This window comes from Sceloporus occidentalis, unplaced genomic scaffold, assembly GCF_023333645.1.
Source record: "Sceloporus occidentalis isolate IW3139 unplaced genomic scaffold, rSceOcc1.0.p SCAF_259, whole genome shotgun sequence".
Lineage (NCBI taxonomy): Eukaryota > Metazoa > Chordata > Lepidosauria > Squamata > Phrynosomatidae > Sceloporus > Sceloporus occidentalis.
In genome coordinates, this window is record NW_028317239.1 from 174,748 (window position 1) to 200,751 (window position 26,004).

Sequence of the window (26,004 nt, forward strand, 5' to 3'; positions counted from 1 at the left end):
GTGCCTCTGCCAACAAATAGTTCATACCACCTCTATCTTTTTGCTTCGTGGCACACCATGAAAACCTATCACCAAGAAATGTTATTAGATCTACAGTGTATGGTAATTGCTGGTTTCTGGTGTTGAGTATAATCCCGTTATTCCTTCCTCTGGAACCACCTATCTTCTGTATATTAACTCACTGTAACAAACTATGTGCTTTTATGTATTGGATTTATTATGAATAAACATTATTTATAGGGACACACTGCTTGTCTTTTATTCTTGAGTTAAAAATATTATGAATAAGACAGAGTGATTTTGTAATGGTGAAACTATACAGAATATTCCGAAATATCATACAGCGTTTTCAGCCCAGCACCCGTCGTCCTAGAATCCAGTACCATCAAATAAAATTTTCATGGATGGAGTTTTGCCTCCAATTGCGCCCCAATAATTAAGTAGAATCCCCTATACGTCAAAAGGGAAGTATTGTAAATCAGCTTTAATGCGCTTGAACATTATATTGAGCATATCATAGTTGATAAATATTGTATCACCCAAGTTAAAGTTAAGTTTAAGGCTCAAAGCTACCATCTTGATTTGCTATCGAACATCATATATGGCTATTCATTAAAAGTGATTAATACAGAGGGAGTAGAAGCCTGCATGGGAGAGGCAGAATAGTAACCCGAATCTGAGGCCAAAGATGAGTGCTCCGTGTATTTAGAAAATAAATCGGTTTCATCGTACGGCTGCAACACGCAAGAAAAAAAAAAAAGATTAAACCCAACTTAAGTTTTATTATGTAAACTACTTGCAGATTATCGAATAGAAAAAAAACACGCAGCTGGATACAGATAAATAGATAAACCATCATATTCTGCGGTGCTGTACGATGGGAATTGTATACACTTCCAGTAAATCTGACTTATACTCTTTTTTTATATAAATGACCCACTCTGTTTACGTGTAACATGTATGTGAAGGAACAATAGTGCGTGGTTGGCAAGGCCCCCCTATGGATAAAAATGGTGAACATGCAATAAAAGCCCAGGGCCGCTTCTAATGTAGAGTTACCGTGAAAGTGCCATGGCGACCCGTTCCTAAACAGTGTGTCGTGTTGTTGAGGTTCTGTGGCGGATTAGAGGAACTTTCCACCTTTTAATAAATTTGCCCCAATGTCTTACACGGTGACTCAGGAGAAGTGGAATGTCGGCTGTGTATATGGTATCCATGCCAGAACACATTTAATGCTTGGGCACAGCAGTCGTTCCGTTTCCAGGCCTTTGTGAGCCAGAACCTGTCTAGCCTTTATCCTAGTATAAGCGGCAAAGCCAGGCCAATACGCGGAGATCGCTCTGCTCCTCCTGGCAGCCGATGAGAAGCTCCTGCCGGGGAAAGTGAATGAGGAAATGGGGGAGAGCAGGTTTAGAGCTTTAATTTCCTGCACCGTTCCTGCTGCTTCCAGGCTGTGAATGTTGAACAGGAATCGTGAATAAGCTACGGTCGCTTGTGACTGTGCTCATATCGTTTGCGTGGGGGATGTGGCTAGCCCCAGCTAACAGAAAGGGTTGGAGAGTGGGGAGAGTCAAAGCTATTCCTCCAACCTAGCTGTGATGATGTGGGCCCTCTGGGGCAAGGGGCTTCCTCAGCTTGAAGACCATGTTTAAAAAATAAGTAAATAGCCTATGTGCCTTATGGACACCAACACTGAAGAGTTTTACATCACATGTGGCCCTACCCACAATATATAGGCATGATAATGATGTCATACAACTTATTCAATCATTATATATATATGCCTAGATTCTCCTTACTCTGCCTCTTCTCCTTGCGTGAGAAGCTGACAAGACCTCACATTTACCTCCAGCCTAGAAAAACACTGCAAAACGATCAATAAAATGAGCTTGGACTATACGGCATCCCTATATTTGCGGCTCAGTTATTAGCCGTACTCAACAGCCATATTAACCTAAGAGAGAAATTGATTATTTATTGGGCAAATATAGTAAGGATAAAAAGTTAAGTAAGCCTTAGGGATCTCAGAGGGTTCCCCAGGGGCCGTTGGTAGGGCATGAAGGTTGCCGGAAATCCCAGACATCCAGAGCAATGCCATGGCTGTGCCCCCCAAATTACTGGGCCCTTGACTGATGCCCGTGGTGATTTGTGAAGTTCTGGCGGTGACAGCAAAGGCTGCAAGCGGCCCAAATAAAGCGGACAACTTGCTGGGACAACCAACTGCTTGGACATATGTCTAGCTTTCCAGACTTGCACGTCTATGACCTATTAATATATTATTATATATATAATATTATACGACCTATTAAATGGTAAAAGCATGATATATAAGAATCCCGGCGGCGAAATTTTACCCAGCCCTGTATAAGCACCCCCATCGGTCCTGTTATTGGAGTTACTGGATAGTTTCCTCAGACCTCGACTTCAATTTCCTGTATCAGAATTAGAATCTGGCAGTAAGATACAATGTCCTTTGTGTCAAGGTCATGACATTCCAGATGTCTTGCCTACACACAGCCCTCGGTTCACCCCCTTCCCTAATCTCCTCTTCTTCTGCTCAGTGTTAAGTTACGATAACCATTATTTGGGGGGTCCTGAGAACCGGCTGTCAGGGGCAGTTTTGCTTCACTGAACACGGGTAACTTATATTGTTCCCCCCAATGTAGCCTGTGAGAGCACACAAAGCACAATGTGCGTGTCTCAGCGACACATAAAGGGAGCCATTATTTCTCTCTCAAACTCTTTGGAATCAGCAGGATCCTTTTACACGGCATGGTGTGACAGTCACTACACCCAAACCTCAGCCAGGCCACCCTTACATCGAAGCATAGACTTTGAGGGTACGTCCGCTTGGCTCGGATCTGGCCTTTGTCAGTCATTTATAATATAAGGATGGGTTGTTTTTATTAAAAACAGAAGGTGCCAGCTGAACCAGTTTTGGGCTATCACCGCGTTATCTGGGCTTAAGTTCCCTGCTGTGGTTCAGTATGGTGCACACTGAGGATCACACGTTCCCATTTGCGTTCCAGGGAAAATTACTGATCTCCTTTACTTTTGTCTGATAAGTAAAGACTAGACCCCCATATATAGATGCCTAGATCCTCCTCACACCCCCTCTTCTGGGGGAAGCTGCACTCCTGCAGGTCCTAACATTTGCCTCCAGACTGAAAACTAACTTAATTTCTTTTTTTTGACTGGGTAACTAAGAAAAAAGACTAGATTTCATTAAGCGGTCGACACTGTCGCCCATACAAAACTCTGGGTGTGGATGCCAGAATAGTTGAATGGATACGGCAGTGGTTGAGTGATAGGAGGCAGAAGGTGGTAGTTCATGGTTTATATTTAGAGGTAGGATGTGTCACTAGTGGGGTACCTCAGGGATCAGTATTGGGACCCATACTTTTTAATATTTTAGTAATATTACAGGAAGTCTTAATGGTATGGTATGACTTTTTGCAGAAGATACAAAGGTCTGCAACAGGGTAGACTTTCCGCGTGTAAAAACGCAAATGGCAAATTAGAAGAACGATCGAGAGTGTGGCAGCCTGCATTGGTGGCCTACAATGTCTGCAACGTGGCCCCCGTGCCACACGACGCTGCAGCTTCCCCTATTGTTGCAGACAAACAAAGCTCAACAGAATGATGGAAACTGACACGTATTGTGGACTCACTGGCACCTATAGTGGCATACTGGCATGTCCAAACAGGATTGCCACCTTTGCCATTTCAAACTTGATGCCTACACCTTACAGGACAGATAATGCCCAGCAATATGTAAAGGACTGAATGCTGTGTATGGATTTACATTAATTCTGGGCAGCATTTGTCCGATTCTAACTCTATCCATAAGTAACCATTAAAAAACATTCAAGCGCTTTCCTTCTCGCAGCCACTAGGTGTCGCTGCGGTAGCATCAACACGCCAAAAACGGAAAAGAAGGAGCCAGCAGAGGGCGCTGTGCAGAAGTGGCTCTGGGGGAGAGGTAGGCAGCCCAGAAGCGCCGGTCTGTCACCGGCGGTATGATAGACACGTGAGCGAGACGGGAAGATTCTGCATGCGAAGAGACGGGCTGGGAGTTTGCTTCAGTGGTTACAAGAGACAGCCCAACTGCAAGAGACCGCGCGGGAAGGAAAGCATAGGCTGAGCGGGATTCCAAATTGTAAGAGACAGGCCCGCCTTGTGTAATATTATTTGGATAGTAACAGTCCAGAAGTAATGAAGACCCATAGTGACCATTACATTATATGCTGTATTATACTAATGTGCAGCCCAGGGCTCTGTCAGTCTCTGCACCCATACATTGATGTTTGTATAGTTATAGTTTTATAGCATATTTTAACCATATGTATTAAACCAGAATCCCAATTTCCATGGGGTAAGAGGGGCAGTTGCACCTCAAGGTAAGGGGCACGAGCCGGTCGGAGGTCCCTGGGCCCATTTCTGTTTCCAGGAATAGATATAAAGTCAGCGAGGGCTTGTAAAACTGACACTGGCCTAGGTGCCAAGAGCCCCGTTTACAGTTCTGCATTATGGAGCTTCTTAGGAGTGAAGCTCTCATGGTGCGGCCCTTCTTAATGCATAGCGAGTAAAGACTGAAAGTCCCCCGCAAACTCCCGCTTTAGTGAATAAATCCGTTAAAGTCCCAGAAATTAATATAGCAGCTCCCGTGCTGTAGGGTATGTATGAAAAGCGATCCTCGTGTAAAGTTTGGAAAGTGGTCTTATTACCGTAGCAACCGGCGGCATAGTCTCCTCGTCAGGAACATTCCATTGATTGCTGCGGACATACTACCGCTACTACTCTTTATACTTAAAAAAAAAAATGTTTTTCCATATTGATGTGTTGATCGGGTTACGGTTTCCATAAGCTTGATCTGTAAAATAAATAAATTAAAAAAAAAAAATAGCTCAGTATCAATCCAGTGTCAATATATATATAAACATTAATAACTAATTTCTTGATACTTTGTCTGTAGGACAATTATTCAGAGCTTCGTGGCAAGTAAACGGCATCCTGGAAGAGCACTGCGTGGACGGGTTGTATCTCTCCAGTTTGGAGAATGATTTCTACGGTCTGGTGGCCGCAGAGCTGGACCATTTTGAGCACGTGGGGGACCGCAGAAAGTGAGCAGTCTGTTAACTTGCATGTATTTATGGTTTGAAACAGAAATGACCACTAGTTTTTGACATTTGTTTACTTTAATTCAGGAGCAGGTTTGCATGATTTATGAATCGCCAACCCTACAAAACCTCTACATCAATAGCATAGAGCTGAGGTGGCCCTGTGTGATGATACGTTAAATTAGTGTGATGTTCTAGAAGTTACCTCACTTACTGAACGATGCACTTCAACAGCTGGTCTGTGCCATCATTGCCCCCAAACAACTTGTCTGTGCCTTCTTTGCCCCTTCCAACATACCACACACACACACAAATTATACACACTTACTCATACTCTCTAACACACTCTTCCCACTTACACATACATGCTCATACTCACACAAATTACACAGCCATGCTCACACACACACACACACACGCACGCAAGTACACACCCATATTCACACACACGCACACAAGTACACAGCCATGCTCACATACATACATACATATGTTTGTTTTATGCCCCTGCTTACCTCTCACTGCTCCTGCAGCTTTCTCTCCGGCTGCTTGCACTGTGCAAGCAGTCTCGGTTTCACCGCAGGGTCGCACAAGGTAATGTGACCGCGATACATTCCCATCTTCCTGTGCCGGCTCAAAATACTTTAGAAAAGTCCCTTCTGACCTGGATCGGTGCGGTCCAAGTCGGAAGGGTACTTTCTAAACAATTTTGAATCGGTATGAGGAGACAGGAATAAGGGGTCGCTCCGCCCCCCTAGAGGCACAACCCCTGTAGTTATGCCAGTGCAAACCTTATACGAAAAACAGTGTTTCTCGACGACGATTACTTCCCGCTGTCTCTCTGACATTATTGGCTGTCAGATCATCCCTTCCGACAGCGAGGATCCAACAGTGCGTCATGGACACTGCTGGTGCCTGTGCTGTCGGAGAGAGGGAGCAGGCAGTGATCTGCTGTAAGTAATGTGGATTTTTTACTCTTACTTTTTATATAAGTAAAGTTTACTCAATTGTTTTCTTAAAGGCGAAATTAAAGTTTATTGTTACTTTAAACATGTCACGCCCTTTTTGTCCTTAAGGGGTTAAGCTGATCGAGATTTTCTGCAGACAAGCTGGTTGTGTTTTTTGTGTATTACAGGTTACCACCCAGCATCTGTCTTTCCTGCATGTTAATGGGTCTGACTCTCTTTGTATTACCGCAGGGTTCTGCTCTTCCCACCGGTCTCCAGCCGCCTGCGCTTCCTTATCCATCGGCTCACAGAGTCCCGCAAAACCCTAAGCAGCTTCTCGGTAGGCGAGGGGTGGCAGAGGCGCACAGTGATCTGCCACGCGGATGTACGGTAAGCGTATGTAGTGCCAACAAGTGTGTGCATCAGGAGTGTATTATAAAATATTATTGCGAAATGTCTTGCCTGTCTGTGCCCTTCAGCAAGAGGATGTAGACATGCTCTGCTTGCTGCAAGCAAGATTGTGGAATTAATTATATTGTTTCTGGAAATGTAGGTTCTGCACAATGAAACATTGTTTAGGTGATTGTAAGATTGTCCAAGAGCTGAATATGAAGGTTATGATGCTATGGAACGTTTAGTAGAATCCCGTAGCCTATTCTACCGATGTATTTAAGGAAATTGCATATTGAGTTTCATTTAGCTTAGACTCAAACGCATTTAATGTCGGCTGGCTCTACTGAAAGTAGGAAGCGTGTTTAAGTGGTTTTCCACTAACATGCATGGTATTGGCTGCCTCTTCCATTATTTTCCATGGGAAGACTGCGGTGCATGTGCAAGAAGAGTACAGGAATAAAAATATAAGGTTTTGGTGACTTAACCTGACTTAAGTCTACTCATATATAATGCATAGTGCCTTACATGTGTAGTTTAAGACTGTAAATGAGATTCATCACATGTCCAGTCCTTGAAGACCACAAACAAGCCTGCAATTTTATGTATCTTTGCCTGAAAATGAGTAGTCTAATTAATGTTTGAGATGCCTGTCCTGGAGATGGGATGTTCTGACATGATGGCTTTGCTTATAGCCCTATGGAGTGGAGCTGTGCACCACTGATTTAATTCTTACGCATCAACTTTGGTTTCCAGAACAACTAAGTCTCTGTTGTTATGGTGTTTGTAATATATCTGTTGTATTTCAGTACATTGTTGTAAATCTTGCCATGTCCCATCGTATTTCCAGGCTGACTTTGCCCGAAGGAGATTCTGTACCCGGCACTCGTGAAACTAATCGCGGACAGAGTTGGTGGGGCAATTCATACAACAAGGCGGGGAGAGGGAGAGCAAACTACAGACAGCGAAAGAATGAGAGACCAGACAAGGCCTTATATGTTCCGTGGGGGATGAACGGGAGACGAGCAAGAGGAAGGGGCATGAGTGAGGATATTAAAGAGAGAAAGTGGAGAAGAGAGGATTTAGAAGAGGTAGGGAGATGGGGAGAAGGACGAAAGGGAAGCAGACACGGAGAGGAGAAAAATGGAAAAGAGAAGAGCGATGGATTGGATCAAGGGGAGTATAGTAGTGAATTCGGAGCTGGACAGAAAGTGGAAGAAGAGTGTAGTGTTGGTGGTTTGGAGGCAGTACAAACAAGCAGTTGTGGGTTGGAGAACATTGAAGGTGTAGAAGAAGAGATAAAGAATACAGAACATGTAAAGAACAATGAAAAGTCACCAGAAGCTGAGGTGGGAAATGCAAAGAGGCAAGAGAGGTCGGAATTAGAGAAGACAGAGGACACTGAGCAGGTGAAAAATGAGAGTTTCAGTGCTGAGAGTGTTGAATCGGAAGAAGTAAGGAAATGTAAGTCGGGTTCTGGTGAAAATGACGGTCAGGAGGTGGATTCAGGAATTGCTGAAAATAGGAGCCAGAGCTTAAATGCGGAAATGAAGGTGAAGCTGTTGGTTGAGGTCAGTTCTGCAGGATCTCTGCTAGATGATTGCATGGAACAAATGCCAGAGTTAGATGGCACCAGAAGTGACATTAAACCATCCCTTGTGGGCGTTGAGAAATATAAGAGTTTAGCAGCGACTGATTATGCATCAACGCAAACTGAAGGTTCACAGAATACAGACAATAAGCAGATTGTTGAGGACCAAGAAACTGGGCTCGTTGTAACAGATCCCTTAAAACCTGAATCCCCTGACCACACTCCGGAGCCGAGAACTGATGTGGGTGAGTGTCTGGTGACCACAGAAAAACCTGCTTTGGAAATGTATAAAAGCAAACAAGAAAATAACGTGACAGGAGGGGGTCCAGCCTGCTATAAAAGCCCACCAGCAACAGAAAACCCAGATAACACAATTGAGCTGATCCTGAATGAGGTGAGATGGTGTGAGAAGGATGTGTTCGCTAGCTAACCCCTAGTGAAATCTTGCGCAGGGTCTAGATGAGCCCAGGGTAGCTAGAATTGAGTAGAGAACCATTAGATGTGTGATTGTAACACAAATTACAGATTATACAAAGTTATGACAACTGTAAATCCTTAATATTGTGGTGCCACCTAGTGGTAATGTTTGGGTAGTGCCAGTTGGCGCCATTAAATTCATATTGAAGAAATTCTGTGTATTTCTATATTTCGGTACACTGTGTAAAATAAATTGCCCCTTTTTACAGCCCTGGTCTCTGCATATAATGCAGTTGAGTGTTCAGGACACTATGGCGGATGTAAACGTGTTTGCTGCTGTAGGTCGTAACGATGTATTGTTTTAACTAGATCCGCACCCATTTATCTGAGAAAGAGGTGCATATTCAGCCTCTCCTTGGGGATTTCTCTGAGTTTGCAGAGGTTCAGACCGACCATGGAAGATTCGGCCATGTTATTGAGGTGTATGGTTTTTCGCCTGATCTCTGTACTGACGATCTAATGGAACCGTTTGTGGAGTACAGGTAATTTGCAAGAGGATCATCCGCCCGCACATAACTGTTCTATGCAAGGAGTTTCTCAAGTCCGATAAACCCATTACCCAATTTTTCTCAAAACCATCTATCAAGTGCGCTATTAGTATTGTTTTATGTTACCTTTTGAGGTTTGTGCATTGTGGCCGAGGGTATGTAGTTGTATGTATTGCCTGTAAATAGACTTTGCAGATAATTTTAATTTTCTTTTCCCAGAGACCGAGGTTTCCGCCTGCAGTGGGTTGATAAGTCTCATGCCCTTGGAATATTCTCCAGCCCAGAAGACGGTAAAGCGTTATCCTAGCCTCTATGAATTCACTTGGCAAATTTAACAACTTCGTGTTATTTTTTGTTATAACTAGAATCTGTTAATGCAGATCATAAGATCATAAGGCACTAGTGAAGCCTGCTAGGCAGGAGCTGGCTGGGGGCAGCCTACACCCCCTGGGCCCATTTAGGCAATGCCTATGGGTCATTGAGTGTTTTAGCAGTGTGTGTGTGTGTTACTGTGTGGCTATGGGTGAATCTGAATGGCTGTGAAGCTGTCTTTTCCCTTTTCTCACTTCCTGATACTTTTCTTTCATCGTCTTTTCGCCTGGTTAGTCACATAATCGGCACTAAGTCCTCACTCTATATCGTGAGAATGTTAAGCGTCTGGCCCAGCGGAGTCTTGACTGTCTCCGTAGCCGAGTATTACGCAATATGTTGAGAAATAAAACAGGTCGGCCCCTTTAATATGAGGGATATTGGCACTTGAGGTGCTCATTTTGCCTCTAATCTTTGGTTTAATGGTTGCGTTGCCCCTGTTTGTTCCCAGCTTATGCCGCCTCCTGCAGGACGCACTCCGCCATGAAGTTCCGGCCTCTGTCTCAAGGCAGCCGCCAGTCTAAGATTGTCGCGCACGAGAAAGCAGGTAAGGCTGGATTTCATTTCAGGGACTCCTAAAAAGATTATCCTTTATGTATTAAGCACCAACATATCATGTAGAGCTGTAATTTAAATGGAACGGTTGTACACATCCGTAACAAATATATATTTACACATGCGGACACGAAGGGGGCCGAGAACCCGGCCTGTGAGCTGCCATCTAGCAGCTTACTTTTTGTTACATTTACACAAGGTTCCTGGCAAGAATGGTGGGCTTATGAGGGCCACACTCGGGATCTAAATAAGGAATATATTATTATTGCTGTCCGGGCTAGCCTTGTGCTCCGCTGCGATCTCATGGTGAGACATGCAAGGCAATGCTGTGCGTGTGCAGAGTGATGTCGCGCCGTATGACGTCTAGGCGCACGCTGCCGCCCCTCGCTGATAATCGGAGGCAGGAGAGGTGGAAATAGATTTATTCCTCTCCTTGTGTGGGTTGTCCAGACCGGGAGGATAGGACAAATGAATTATTCAAAATGTCCACTTTTTATCGATTCATGTGCAAAATTGAAATCTTAAAAAAAAATAAAAAAAAAAAATTGGAGGGAGGGGGGCAAGTGGAAGTGGAAGTGCCCATGGGTGAGATCGAGGTTCGTACACCTAGCAATCATGCCCTGTTCTGCACCGCATCCACTACCACGCACTTCAAAATTATGCTTAGCACTTTACTTAAGGCAGTGAAACAGTAAAACTATTATTATATTATATAGTATTTATATAGGGAACTGCCTGGGAGACGGAGGCACAAATATTCACTCATCTGCTTCCATCTGTCATCCAGTCTCACAGATCCCAGCGGCCACTAAATACCTTTCTGGGTTTGCTACACATCTGTACAGACGTGGAAAGCTGCGGGTCTTTACTGTGTTCGCATACGATGTTCTTTGTAGTAAAAAATCTTACTAGCAGCACAAGAGCCGCTATCGCTACAGTCCCTGCAAATACGAGGCTGGTGATAACAGACGTACACTGAGAAAGCAGCCTTTGTTGGAAACTATTTCTCCCTTTATTATAAGAAATAGGAGGTGAGGCAGAGTAAAAGATAAATTAAACACGTCCTCTTCCTTAACAAAGCTGAGCTGTCGATTATAACGAGCTGGACCATAATGTATATATAGAATGTTGAGGATTTGCATGTATTGTTATAATAGTGTCTTTAACCCCTTAATCAACATGAACACTCCACCAGTAACTAGGAAGATTAGCTTTAAAACTTCATATATTCTGAAGACCAAGGACTGATGAACGCCTGAGTCTTTACATCAGGAAAAAATGGGCAGATTAGACGGCCGAATGGGTCTTACCTGCAGTGGAAAAAAAATTGTAGGTTTCTAGGCGTTACAACGCAATCTACGGAGAGATCATGGGAAACGGGGGGTATATTTCATGGAATGCCTTGGCTGAGATTTTCTCTCACGCTTCTCTGACGCTTCTCTTTAAGGACTGCCTTGTATAAGTGAAGCGCACATGGATACATGCCATAAACCCCATCATTCTCTCTCTTTGCAGATATTTTGCTGCCCACCAAGGACAGACCTCAAACGGATGTTTCTGTTGCAAAGAGACTTTTGAACAGAGCCCTGGGGCTGCCGACGCAAGACCGTCTTCCAGCGGTGGAGTGATCTGCCACGTGGCTGGGAGTTACTTCTTCGGCCGCTCACAAGGAGAGAGACGCATCTAGTTTCGCTTAGCACTTTCTTCTAAAATCCTTTGTTGGGTAAGAGATGGGGAAGTGACCGGCATGTCCCTGATTTAGGAAGAAGGCAAGAAGAACTATGCATGAAAATCTATCAGCAAGTGGTGCTGGGCGCGTGGCAGAGCATTCCACATCTGCTAGAATGCAATATCTTCATCCTTTCTCTCTGTTTGTTTCGGTGTTCCCTTGTCAGGCTGCTGTTATTGTCCATGTTATAGCTTCAAAATTCTATATAATTAGTTTCATGAGAAAATCTCATTACTCTCAGGAGGGATGCCACTCTATACGCAAGAGAATCTTGGTGCAAAACTTTAAACGTAGTCTTATCGTCTAGCAGCCACTTAATCATCCTGAAGACCCCACTGGCTGCTAGGAGGATTCGATCCGTTTTAAAACTTTGCATCAAAATAGCTGAATAATCCGGTGGAATAACCGTATAAATGGAGAAAGAAGTTTATTACGATTTGTTATAGTGTTTGAAAGAGCACCAAGTTATATATTTTGTACAATTTATTTGTGGAACATGGATTGCCCTATATCTGTTCTCTTCCTTCTGGATGAGTTTAGTTGAATTTTTTTGCTTGTTAATACGAATTATAGTCGGAAAGATATGACTTAAATTCTGTAAAGAAGAATCTAACATATAAAAGACTGTCTTCTGCCTTCTCTTATGATAATCTTCGCTGCTAACTGAGGTCTGATGATGTCTCTTGGCTCTGCTCCTTTAGGCTTGCCGGCACATTGGCCTGTATATCAGACTAGCAGAGCATTGGTGTGAATGGATGCCTTCAGGGACCGTGTCACTAGTGAATAAAGCACTAGGGGTATTGTGCATGCACAGAATGGGTGGGTCTGCCTGCTATGATTGCCACCCCGGCGGCATTGACATTGACATTGATTGACATTGGCACAAAGTGATTAACAGAACAACTGATAAAATAGTAATAAGTTATAATTTATTTCTAAACGTACAAGGAGGCTTCTGTACCAGGTAAGAGCACCGCTGCAGCATGATATATCAGAGAAATGGCTCTTTAACCCTCTGAGTGCTACACAAGTATGGCTTGCAATGTACCTAGCAACCTTCTAGCGACATGAGGCTGCTCCAACACTTATAAGCAGCATGTGCCCCCCCACACACAAAGGAGGTACATGTTACAAACTGGGGCTTACAATGAGAACCCAGTACTGCCCCCCCCAATCCAAAACAGATCTTGACCAGATTGATAACTAGGACAATTTAAAACACAAATGATATTTAAAGCACAGCATATAACAGTAATCTGTATAATAGCAAAGTGCCGTGGGCACCATGGGCAGGGAAGAGGTTTATAGCACCAACGACCAAGTGGATACCCATTTTGTGAGTAGGCAGTAAAGAGGGAGAGGGGAGCAAGACCAGCAATGATGTGAATGGGCCTAATAATTCCTCCCGTAGATGAGATTCGCTAGCACCATGTTATTTGCCGTTGCACTATGTCATGAGACTGTCTCGCGGTAATGACACCGATAGTTAGAAGATGGCAGCTCTACCCCTTTATATGGCTTTTTCCTTGGAGGTTGTGAAATCAGCACATTCAGGGAGTGTGAATGAACTCCTGCGTAACCGCCCCAAATAAATTAGGGTTTTGTTTCCGCTGCAAAGTCTCCCTGGGGAAACTACAATGCCCAGAAATTTAACCCCTTAATGACAAAGCCCGTACATGTACAGGCTCAAAATGCATTGTTTTCAATGGGTTTAGGGACCGCCCATTGTCCTTAAGGAGTTAAACAGGAGATATATGAACGGTTACACAATGGAAATGTAAAGGGCAGAGTGTCTGCAGGCAGCCAACACATATTCAAACTGCTGATCACATCTGGGTCATTGTCTTTGGTGTCGAGGGAATGTAAAATGAGCTGGAAAAGTCCACTGCACATCTGTTTCCTGCGGTACAAGCAGGGGATAATGCCGTGGACCATGCAGTGGTTGTCCCCAAGGCCCTGCTGGTTGTGGGAACAAATTGATACTAGTTTTATCCTCCCGGTAAAGAAGAGGTTAATTATTTTTTTTTATCGTGTAGAAAGATGGTTATTGATGAGCCCGCTGTAATGCTCAAACTTCTCTTCCGTCTCAGTGCTGTATGATCCACCTAAGAGAGAAGCACAGCGGATAATGACATTACTATACAGAGCAGAACCTGGGCTTTATTCACTAAAGCAGGAGAGTCGGTCTTTAAACTGTCTGACTTCGCTATACTGTTGTTATGAAGGGACCAGGTAGGTTGTACTGGCCTTTGTAGAAGCTGTACCCCTATGAACTACTATCTCTTGTGACCATGTCAGAAGCTACTTGTCAAAGTGTATGATGGACCTGTCTCCTGCTTCTCACAGACAGGGTCTATAGGTGCTGATGCTATGCTTTTGGTGTGGGTTTCATGTTTGGTTCCGATTAAACCAAGGGGCTAATTAAAGGTACGGGTAAGTAAGCTACATCAAATAAAATAATACGTGGGGGAAAGAAACATGTCTATCACAAGGGTCGACTTCTCTGATTATCAGGTTGCCTAATTGTCCCTGGCACCGCGTGGTGAGTCTGAAGCCGTGTGGTATGTCTTTACCCAGCCCCAACACAACGTGATCAGTCTTTACCTAACCCTGGCGCTGTGTTGTGCGTCTTTTACTCTGCCCTAGCACCGTGTGTGTTTGCAGCCTCTCACCTATATGGCAGTTGTACATCCATATTCGTTGGCCATCATATCTGCAGCGGCACTTCATGATGTTATTGGTAAAGTCGGACTCTGCCACTTCCTGATTGGGATTAATTATGACCTAAAGCGAGCAAGAAATGCAAAATGTTTCTATGTAAAAGAACGCAATACACAATGTTAGAAAGCCTGAGTACGACTCCCATTATATTGGACTGAGCTGCAGTATGTTATCCACCTCTAGAGGGTGCTGTTCCTCCGCTACACTTTTACAAACCTTTCACATTGAAAGTGTAGTTACTAACAAATATTATTTGCATTTAAATGTGATTAATCTTTAACCCCCCCTGTTTTTAATCCTAAATAGCATCCAAAAACATGTTAAAAGGTGTTTTTCACTTAGAAAATTACACTATATACTTCAAAGATTCCATAGAGGAATGAGAGGAGCCTCCTGTACCTGGAAGAAGTAATCCCCTGGAGCCACATCTGTGACATCGATCCATTGGCAGTCAATGTCGTGTCTGTAGACGTCCCAACAGCCTACACTAATTCCTTGCTCCCCAAAATTGGCGCATACATACTGCTTCTGGGTCTCTGGAGAGATGGTTTGTGGAAGACAAAAGAGGTTATTAAAGCTGGGATGGCGCATTATATGAGTACACAGAGGACATCAATAAAGTAAGGAGGTGAGGCATGAGAGACATAAAGTGAAGCGGATAAAGATGGAGAGTTAACGTGAGGTTGCTTAAAACCGGCTATAGGAGGTGGGATAGAAATAGAGTTGGAAAGGTTTGAGGATGGGAATGCAGAGAGAAGTATTTAAGGTTTAAAGAAATACATTCTTGTGGCATATAACAGAATCTCATAATGTTCTTTCACCATCACTGAACATGAGTAATGTTTCTCTTACCTGATTCACACTCTGAATCCTCTAGACAGAAGCTGGCCTTGTGACCTTCTGCAACCTTGGTCCCATTTAGACTCAGCAGGTCGTAGTGGGTGAAAACCTCCATACTGTGGTAGTGACTGTGTGGGTGAAGAGAGGAGACTATTACTATCATTCCGACTGTACAGGGGAGAGTTACTATAATACTAACCGGACGGGAGTGTACAGGAGAGCGTTACTATAATACTGATTCTATGGGAGGGTACAGGAGAGCGTTACTATAATACTGATTCTATGGGAGAGTACAGGAGAGCGTTACTATATTACTGATTCTGTGGGAGCGTACAGGAGAGCGTTACTATAATACTGATTCTATGGGAGCGTACAGGAGAGCGTTACTATAATACTAACCGGACGGGAGCGTACAGGAGAGCGTTACTATAATACTGATTCTGTGGGAGCGTACAGGAGAGCGTTACTATAATACTGATTCTGTGGGAGCGTACAGGAGAGCGTTACTATAATACTGATTCTATGGGAGGGTACAGGAGAGCGTTACTATAATACTGATTCTATGGGAGGGTACAGGAGAGCGTTACTATAATACTGATTCTGTGGGAGCGTACAGGAGAGCGTTACTATAATACTGATTCTATGGGAGGGTACAGGAGAGCGTTACTATAATACTGATTCTGTGGGAGCGTACAGGAGAGCGTTACTATAATACTGATTCTGTGGGAGCGTACAGGAGAGCGTTACTATAATACTGATTCTGTGGGAGGGTACAGGAGAGCGTTACTATAATACTGATTCTGTGGGAGCGTACAGGAGAGCGTTACTATAATACTGATTCTATGGGAGCGTACAGGAGAGCGTTACTATAATACTGATTCTATGGGAGCGTACAGGAGAGCGTTACTATAATACTGATTCTATGGGAGCGTACAGGAGAGAGTTACTATAATACTGATTCTATGGCAGCGTACAGGAGAGCGTTACTATAATACTGACTCTGTGGGAGCGTACAGGAGAGCGTTACTATAATACTGATTCTATGGGAGGGTACAGGAGAGCGTTACTATAATACTGATTCTATGGGAGCGTACAGGAGAGCGTTACTATAATACTAATTCTATGGGAGCGTACAGGAGAGCGTTACTATAATACTGATTCTATGGGAGCGTACAGGAGAGCGTTACTATAATACTAACCGGACGGGAGCGTACAGGAGAGCGTTACTATAATACTGATTCTATGGGAGCGTACAGGAGAGCGTTACTATAATACTGATTCTATGGGAGCGTACAGGAGAGCGTTACTATAATACTGATTCTGTGGGAGCGTACAGGAGAGCGTTACTATAATACTGATTCTATGGGAGCGTACAGGAGAGCGTTACTATAATACTGATTCTGTGGGAGCGTACAGGAGAGCGTTACTATAATACTGATTCTATGGGAGCGTACAGGAGAGCGTTACTATAATACTGATTCTATGGGAGCGTACAGGAGAGCGTTACTATAATACTGATTCTATGGGAGGGTACAGGAGAGCGTTACTATAATACTGATTCTATGGGAGCGTACAGGAGAGCGTTACTATAATACTGATTCTGTGGGAGCGTACAGGAGAGCGTTACTATAATACTGATTCTATGGGAGGGTACAGGAGAGCGTTACTATAATACTGATTCTATGGGAGCGTACAGGAGAGCGTTACTATAATACTGATTCTATGGGAGCGTACAGGAGAGCGTTACTATAATACTGATTCTATGGGAGGGTACAGGAGAGCGTTACTATAATACTGATTCTATGGGAGCGTACAGGAGAGCGTTACTATAATACTGATTCTGTGGGAGCGTACAGGAGAGCGTTACTATAATACTGATTCTATGGGAGGGTACAGGAGAGCGTTACTATAATACTGATTCTATGGGAGGGTACAGGAGAGCGTTACTATAATACTGATTCTATGGGAGGGTACAGGAGAGCGTTACTATAATACTGATTCTATGGGAGCGTACAGGAGAGCGTTACTATAATACTGATTCTATGGGAGCGTACAGGAGAGCGTTACTATAATACTGATTCTATGGGAGGGTACAGGAGAGCGTTACTATAATACTGATTCTATGGGAGGGTACAGGAGAGCGTTACTATAATACTGATTCTATGGGAGCGTACAGGAGAGCGTTACTATAATACTGATTCTGTGGGAGCGTACAGGAGAGCGTTACTATAATACTGATTCTATGGGAGGGTACAGGAGAGCGTTACTATAATACTGATTCTGTGGGAGGGTACAGGAGAGCGTTACTATAATACTGATTCTATGGGAGGGTACAGGAGAGCGTTACTATAATACTGATTCTGTGGGAGCGTACAGGAGAGCGTTACTATAATACTGATTCTATGGGAGCGTACAGGAGAGCGTTACTATAATACTGATTCTATGGGAGGGTACAGGAGAGCGTTACTATAATACTGATTCTATGGGAGCGTACAGGAGAGCGTTACTATAATACTGATTCTGTGGGAGCGTACAGGAGAGCGTTACTATAATACTGATTCTATGGGAGCGTACAGGAGAGCGTTACTATAATACTGATTCTATGGGAGCGTACAGGAGAGCGTTACTATAATACTGATTCTATGGGAGGGTACAGGAGAGCGTTACTATAATACTGATTCTATGGGAGCGTACAGGAGAGCGTTACTATAATACTGATTCTATGGGAGCGTACAGGAGAGCGTTACTATAATACTGATTCTATGGGAGGGTACAGGAGAGCGTTACTATAATACTGATTCTATGGGAGCGTACAGGAGAGCGTTACTATAATACTGATTCTATGGGAGGGTACAGGAGAGCGTTACTATAATACTGATTCTATGGGAGCGTACAGGAGAGCGTTACTATAATACTGATTCTATGGGAGCGTACAGGAGAGCGTTACTATAATACTGATTCTGTGGGAGCGTACAGGAGAGCGTTACTATGATACTGATTCTGTGGGAGCGTACAGGAGAGCGTTACTATAATACTGATTCTATGGGAGCGTACAGGAGAGCGTTACTATAATACTGATTCTGTGGGAGCGTACAGGAGAGCGTTACTATAATACTGATTCTATGGGAGGGTACAGGAGAGCGTTACTATAATACTGATTCTATGGGAGGGTACAGGAGAGCGTTACTATAATACTGATTCTATGGGAGCGTACAGGAGAGCGTTACTATAATACTGATTCTGTGGGAGGGTACAGGAGAGCGTTACTATAATACTGATTCTATGGGAGGGTACAGGAGAGCGTTACTATAATACTGATTCTATGGGAGGGTACAGGAGAGCGTTACTATAATACTGATTCTATGGGAGCGTACAGGAGAGCGTTACTATAATACTGATTCTATGGGAGCGTACAGGAGAGCGTTACTATAATACTGATTCTGTGGGAGCGTACAGGAGAGCGTTACTATAATACTGATTCTATGGGAGCGTACAGGAGAGCGTTACTATAATACTGATTCTATGGGAGCGTACAGGAGAGCGTTACTATAATACTGATTCTATGGGAGCGTACAGGAGAGCGTTACTATGATACTGATTCTGTGGGAGGGTACAGGAGAGCGTTACTATAATACTGATTCTGTGGGAGGGTACAGGAGAGCGTTACTATAATACTGATTCTATGGGAGCATACAGGAGAGCGTTACTATAATACTGATTCTGTGGGAGCGTACAGGAGAGCGTTACTATAATACTGATTCTGTGGGAGGGTACAGGAGAGCGTTACTATAATACTGATTCTATGGGAGCGTACAGGAGAGCGTTACTATAATACTGATTCTGTGGGAGCGTACAGGAGAGCGTTACTATAATACTGATTCTATGGGAGCGTACAGGAGAGCGTTACTATAATACTGATTCTATGGGAGCGTACAGGAGAGCGTTACTATAATACTGATTCTGTGGGAGCGTACAGGAGAGCGTTACTATAATACTGATTCTGTGGGAGCGTACAGGAGAGCGTTACTATAATACTGATTCTATGGGAGCGTACAGGAGAGCGTTACTATAATACTGAGCCCAGCAGAATGTTAACACGACTGAAGGCTTACCGTGATATAGAAGCTATAGGACATTGTCTATGTAAATATTCCCACTATTCATTAATCCTGGATCTGTAGGATCCACTGAGGATTATTATATAAAGTCGCGGCTCCTGTTTAGCCAAACAACTCCACTTGTGAGTAGCCCACCATCTCCTTATAATGCGGTCTCCTAGCCCTCTGTACACAATGTCCTCTCGAACCCAGACACCTCCTGAGTCCTGACTTCACCTATTTACAGACACCGGTACCATCTGAGAGCTGTGAAGTCACTTCCACTACACAGAGTTGTCTTTATTTTAGGTCTGTTCCCCTTCTGTCTGGGACACTCCATTTATTGGTTTCTGGTACATATAATTAGAGGCTAAAAATATTAGATACCTGACTGGTGCAACACTACTTGTACTATATTTAAGCCTTAACATTTTAAATTTAGAATTTAGAAAACCTAATTTTGAACCGGCACAAATACAAGGGAGGTGAATGCAGATACTTCCGAGACAGAGGTATTTTTTAACCAGAGAAGAAACTTGGTTGAGTGAGATCCAAGCTATCGTCCCCTTAGATCCACATAACGGCAATTACCCAGTTCCGAAGAAGATAATGGGGTTTATTCAACACTTTTGCCGAGGAGAGCTGCATTTCCAACTTAATGGCCTCACCATTGAGAGACCAACCCAGTGATCTTCTGCTAGGAGAGGTTGGTTGGATCTACACTATTCATAGTGAGTGGTGACTAACTTTACTGAGTAAACCCCAAATGTTTTATCATTGGTTTAGGTTAGTGCTCACCGGTGGCAGTCGTGCCATATCCATGAGTGGCGCCCATTCTTGGGCCGGAAGTCAGACTGTCCATTGTTGTGTATCTGAGAACTGAAACGCAGCAGGCGACGGAAGCCAGTGGTAGGACTGGTGCGGTCAGCAGAGGAGGAAAGGCAGCGTTCTTCGTGGGCACACAGCAGCATGAACATAGGCCTGTCCTCCAGGTATGTGGTCTGCTCCACCAGAGGGGCATTTAATACAAGATCAGGGGCAGCTGAGAGGGTAAATGTAAACAGAACAACACATTACAAACCGAAAACCAAATAGGCACAGTACTCGTTGGGGAGATCAGAGATCTTCCTTGTAACCAGCCCATTGAGCAACGGCACACCAGGGGGCCTAATTGTCCAAGAGGGCGATCTGTCCCCCAGTTTTGCAGGCAAGGGACTGCCTCCTGTAGTTTGGCCTGGGCCAGGATACGTCACTGTTTGCAAAGGCAGTCCATACAACTCCTTTTAGATTTTCCGTCTACATAGAACCACACGCGTCCAAGAACACTCAGCTGCGCAGACAACATGGCTGCATTAAAGAAAGCCCAGATGAAGTCATATCAAACTGACCGAATCACAGACTGGCCAAATATCTGGTTTGTAAGGGAAACAGTGCTTCCTATATCCATATCAAATAATGATAATAATAATTAATGGTCCTAAACCATGCTATATTGTTTGCCATGGATCTAGGAAACATTGTTTCCCTTCTAAACCAAATCCTCTACATTTGGAATCTAGGATTACATTCTCTCTACAGCTCTGCAGATATGTTACCACTTAAATTAAGGCAGTGATATATTGTTTCATGTGCTTTTCAAACGCCCGATCATCTGGATTCCTGCAGCACTCCACCGACCTAGCTGTTTTAATGCGCTATCTGTTCTTGATACCAGGAATTCCCCCCCCCCGACCCCCAATCTCTGTGCCTGCAGCTTTTCCTTATGCAATGTCTGTTAATGGGTCTGTCTTTTATTTAAGATGGTTTTATAACCATGGTCTTGCTATGTAGAGATTTAATATTAAGTTTCTTTGTACGTTATTGACATGCTCTGCAGCGGTATTACTGAACTTGTGCATGTGTCCATGTGTGTAGATGTAGAACATGTGTGTGAAAACCTAAAAGAGACGGCCAAATACATTGCCTGGCACACATTCCTAAAAGTTCTAGAATTTCTCTGTTTAACAATAAATTGATGGTCAAAAGTTGCAGCCCAACCATACTCAGGGCCCGCAGCAGGCTTTTTCCTACTGACTGCTACTCCAAGATATTAGTGCTGAAGACGTAGAGGTAAATGTGGCGTATGTAGTCGCACTCACGCAGGCTTCCAGGTGCTGGGTGGAGATGGTTACTATCAGACTTAATGCAGGTTCCATTCTAAGGGGTCCCATCTCCACGCACCGCTAGCCTTGCTTCCCCTACTTGACCCTGCTCCTCACATTTATCATAAGGGATAAAATATGGAGAGCCCCAGGGATGAGCCTAGGGAGGCTCAACTTACCCGCTAAACCAAATACAGAGAGGCAGCGCTGGACTCCTATCCCATACATGATGTATAAAACCAATAAAAAGGTATAATTGACTCACTCTCCGCACAAGACACTCCAGCAGCAAACCGTCCTCCACCTCTTGGGCAGTTAATGTTGGCCCCATCGTGTTTGCAGTGTGACAGTGACATCTCTGTGCCAGAGCACTTCACCCCGCTCATAATGACATCATCAGCCATGACATCACCCTGCCAATACCATGTCTCCTGCAAAAGCAATAGGAAGGGTGAGAAGTGCACTAAATAGCCCTACATGATGATATCATGTAGTGACCCACTTATCCACTGAAGGTGGGCTTGGAACCCTACTGTCAAACATTTTACTCAGCAGGTAGCTCTTCAACTATTGTAGAACTACAACTCCTATGGTGCTTGGCAATCCACTTCTTTATTCTTAGGGTGCGGGTAAAGCACGGTGGGAGAAGTGATTCTACATCTGGAGAATTATGGGTTGGGTAAACCCACTAACCCACTTATCCAAGTGTTAACTGGGGACACAATACTGCATGCAGACATTATCCAGAATTATCTTTTTCTAGAGGAACAGTGGAATCATTGTTACATCAAGAAAAAGGACAATGCACGAATGCCACATACATTCTAGACCATAAAGAGGGTAAATTAATAAGAAAAGATCCCAGTGGATCCCAGCAGAAGTAGTAGATCTTAGTATGATAATGTAAGCTGCCATTAGACCTGGCTTTCCAGGACAAAGTACCCTTGCTTAGGATCCATGCCTCATTACACTGTAATCCTTGCACGTAGCACGGGTTTTAAACCTACTAACCGCTGACGATCCAATAACCTTTTTGCCACATTCTGGCAGAGGTCGAACAGCAATATTAGCTTTTTCTGCATTAATTGTAGCAGAATTGTCCTTCACACATAAAAGTGGTAAAAGAGGCGCACATTCCATTGGTTTCTATGGTACAGACTTTTTGTACCAGAATTGCTCTTCATACATAACCCCCTTTCTCTCATCCTCGTAACAGCTGTAATTTACGCCAAACGATAACTCTTCTCTTCCACGACAATTGTATTTTTTTTACCATGTGATTTATTCTGCTGATTTACGTTCCAATAAAACCAGACAAAAAAGTCTAGTTTATTGTTCGCAGAGAGAATCTTTATTTTCTACAAAAAATGTTTTATCTGTTGTAATTTCCCCTGAACAGCATGATGTGCTAAGATACCCCCCCATACCCTAAATTCTTTGCCCAGGACTTGCCATTTACTTTTTTATTATTTTCTCCCAAATGTACGCACATCACACCGCAAAAAGAACATCCCTTATTAAGCACACACTACGTTTATCTGGTATATTTTCTTTTTGTAATTAAGGGAAGCCCTGCTGGCACACAAGCTTTACTATCCTTGTAAATGGTCTTTGCTTACCTGGAAAGCGTGGCTGGCGAAACCCAATCCCAGCTGGCGACACACAATCATGGCCTCCATTACGCCCCAGTCCTCGCTGCACACTGTCCCCCAGCGGAGGGTGCCATTCCTCTCCATCAGCACCTCTACTCGCCCCTCAGAGGGATTACGCCCTCCGCCGAGACGCACCTGCAATGGAAAATATTCGCAATGCGTCATTTTTCTTACAGACTGGTCAACGGCATTTCTTAATACATCCAGGTTACGGGGAACGCGTGTCCGGCCGATGCACGCCATATTCAGACTCTCCGCGTAGGTCTCACCTGGTTCTGAAAGCCCATGGCTGGCACGTTGCACCTCACAGAGGCATCCTCCTCGTGGTTGCAGGACGGGGACAGGGCGTTAAATTTACAATCTGTGAGCGACTTCTCGAACCCGGTGCACTGAATCTCACTCATGTGGATGAGGCCCATTCCTAAGAGCACAAAATCATAATGTGACTGTAACGCCAGCTGTGTTAAATGCCCAAAAGTGGCAGGAGTCTTTGACCTTACCTTGGCCCATCCGTGCCCCTGCAATGGCTTCCTTGGCACTGCCAAACCCAAGCTCCCTGCAGACCACACTGGCCGTCACCAAGTTCCATTGATCGTCACAAACTGTTCCCCACTCTCCATTTTTCAACACCTCAACACGTCCCTCTCCAATGTTAGCGCCTCCCCTGAGTCGCACCAGCGGCTGCTGTGGGAACAATAAATAAACATTATGTAGATCCCACTTTTGGCGTTGCCCAAACCACAGTGCAAAGCCCCTTGCGTCTTATTTTAACCCATTCTTGTCCCCACTTACCTCTTGACGGAATGCTTTCCTGAAGCCTGAGGCAGGACCCGGGGCAAAGGCTCTTCCGGCGGTGCAACTCACCACGACAGGGGCCCCGTCTTGGCAGGTCTCGTTGGTTTTGGGATCAGGAGACAGAGTGCCCCCGATGCGGCATGAAGAAAGGTGGGCTTCGTTTCCCGTACAGTTTGGAAAGTACTGCCAATACGTGTGTTTCTTACGCAACGCAAACATCCTGAGATAGTGAATAGAAATCATTACTCGCTTGGCCCAAATGAACTACAGGAAAGGGAGCTTCGATATGTTATTAAATGTATGAAAAAGTGACAAATCCATATCAATTATTTTTCTGTAATAATGGCCATCTCTTACAAAAGCTTCCAAAAACAGTCAATGAGAATCAGGAACTTAACAATGTGGTGTACATGGGAGAATATTATATATATATAATATATATATTTATATATATATATATATATATATATAATATACAATATAATATACACTACTGTTCAAAAGATTTGGGACATTACTTTCTGTAACAATAAATTAGCTTTTTAAACTTAAACTTGGATCAGCAAACACAATGTGCCATTGGAGTGATGGGAGTGATAAAGGGCCTCTATATCTATACCTATATAGATATTCCATTGAAAATCAGCCGTTTGCAACTACAATAATCATTTACAACATTAACACCGTTAACGCTGGATTTCTCATCCATTTTTCTTTTTCTTTCAAAAAACAATGACCCCAAACTTTCGAACGGTTGTATATATATATATATATATATATATATATATATATATATATTATTTTCATCTCCAAACACCATTGTATATTTTTAGTGTACTAAACTGTAAAATGTAGCATCTGGAAAAATCAGATCCGCTCTAAGAAAACATGTAGGCTGCCGGAAACGTGTGAAACTGCTTTGGATCAATAAAAGAATTCTTCACAAAGTACACAGATTCCAAATTTCCTATTTTTAACCGCAACGTTCACAATAAACACGGGATTATGAGCACATGTTCTGTAAATGTACTCTGTGAGGTTATGGTATAGCTCGAGGAATTGATTTATGCGCAGTAATCAAAGACAAAAACTAAAGTACTCATGTAGTGTCATTACTCAATACCTCAAAAAGCAAGCTTTTATTATTATTATCATTATTATTATTTCATATTGAGTATGTCATAACTAGGTTATCATAACTAAATCTACCATGGCAATGATTTCTTCATGGTTTTAGGTAACATCACGTGAGTGTAATTGGTTGGGCAGAGAAAGGCAGACTGAGTAGGTACTTACTTGTAGACCTTGTGGTTATACTTTCTCTCTCCTGGGAAGCCAAACATGCCACACACGACGCGATTGTTTTTATTGTTCCAGTGGGTGTCACATACTTGTCTCCAAACGCCATCTTCCTTGACTTCCACGTACCCCTCCGTCACTGGCACTCGCTTGCGATAGGCGGACAGAATGGGACGGATACGCACATCTTCTACCTGAATGTTCAACTCCTGCGAGGTAAGAGAGGTGCAGGATAAACGACTGGAAGAACTAATGCCATTTCTAACTGCACTTACTCTGCCTGACCACACGGGGGAGCTTTGTCATCAAATTATAATGCATTCAATTAATAACCAATCCCTGACACAAGACCTCTCCATCGCTTCATCAAAAAGCTGTTGCTTAACTACCATCATCCTCAGCCAGACTCTGTAATGCACTAACATTAAAGGTCGTCTAACACCACTGAATTTATATTATCCATATATTGCACAATACTTCATCATAACTCCAGTATATTTTTTTTCTCCCCAAAGTACTCTTAGATACAGTTTCTTATGACACATACTTAAAGTTAAACTTGAAGTTAACCCTGGTATTGTATAATACCCTATTAGGCACGCTTCAGATTAACCATTGAAGGTGTTCTGGGTAACCCTGCCAGAAGAATTTTTACAGCCTCAAGCCAAGACAGGTAAATTGTAAGGGCCGTGACACGCTGACCCCGGGGGTCATTAAAGGAACATTAGAAAGGGCTTTAGGGCAGAATAAGCAATAATGTTAATGAACTCTCTGGCAGGGTGAGCAGTGTCAG

The 26,004-nt window shown here is 43.6% G+C and overlaps 2 protein-coding genes across 2 annotated transcripts in view; one reads left to right on the forward strand and one right to left on the reverse strand.

Annotated features, from left to right (window-relative positions):
* The first annotated feature begins 1,160 nt into the window (after positions 1-1,160).
* On the forward strand, positions 1,161-11,565 carry LOC149275886 (R3H and coiled-coil domain-containing protein 1-like). Its single transcript, XM_089504194.1, has 8 exons — positions 1,161-1,209; positions 4,976-5,123; positions 6,320-6,457; positions 7,308-8,442; positions 8,835-9,007; positions 9,233-9,303; positions 9,834-9,929; positions 11,453-11,565. Exons 1-8 carry the CDS (start codon positions 1,161-1,163, stop codon positions 11,563-11,565), a joined length of 1,923 nt encoding a protein of 640 aa, XP_089360320.1.
* A 2,126-nt stretch (positions 11,566-13,691) lies between these two features.
* Positions 13,692-26,004, reverse strand: part of LOC149275887 (lysyl oxidase homolog 2) — a 36,501-nt gene continuing 24,188 nt past the window's right edge. The window contains exons 5-15 of the mRNA XM_089504196.1: positions 25,209-25,420; positions 23,910-24,132; positions 23,618-23,801; positions 23,387-23,538; positions 23,085-23,252; positions 21,731-21,896; positions 20,123-20,366; positions 15,240-15,355; positions 14,787-14,923; positions 14,339-14,450; positions 13,692-13,771 (exon numbers count right to left, since the gene is read on the reverse strand). Of these exons, the coding sequence (XP_089360322.1) occupies positions 13,692-13,771; positions 14,339-14,450; positions 14,787-14,923; positions 15,240-15,355; positions 20,123-20,366; positions 21,731-21,896; positions 23,085-23,252; positions 23,387-23,538; positions 23,618-23,801; positions 23,910-24,132; positions 25,209-25,420 (1,794 nt within the window). The remainder of the gene's footprint in view (positions 13,772-14,338; positions 14,451-14,786; positions 14,924-15,239; positions 15,356-20,122; positions 20,367-21,730; positions 21,897-23,084; positions 23,253-23,386; positions 23,539-23,617; positions 23,802-23,909; positions 24,133-25,208; positions 25,421-26,004) is intronic.

What these genes read in the sequence shown, in the direction of transcription:
- LOC149275886 (XM_089504194.1), top strand. Translation starts at nt 1,161, where the DNA reads ATGTCTTACACGGTGACTCAGGAGAAGTGGAATGTCGGCTGTGTATAT. An exon ending in GAATGTCGGCTGTGTATATG is followed by an intron (nt 1,210 to 4,975) that starts GTATCCATGCCA and finishes CTTTGTCTGTAG; the next exon opens with GACAATTATTCAGAGCTTCG. An exon ending in ATCTGCCACGCGGATGTACG is followed by an intron (nt 6,458 to 7,307) that starts GTAAGCGTATGT and finishes TCGTATTTCCAG; the next exon opens with GCTGACTTTGCCCGAAGGAG.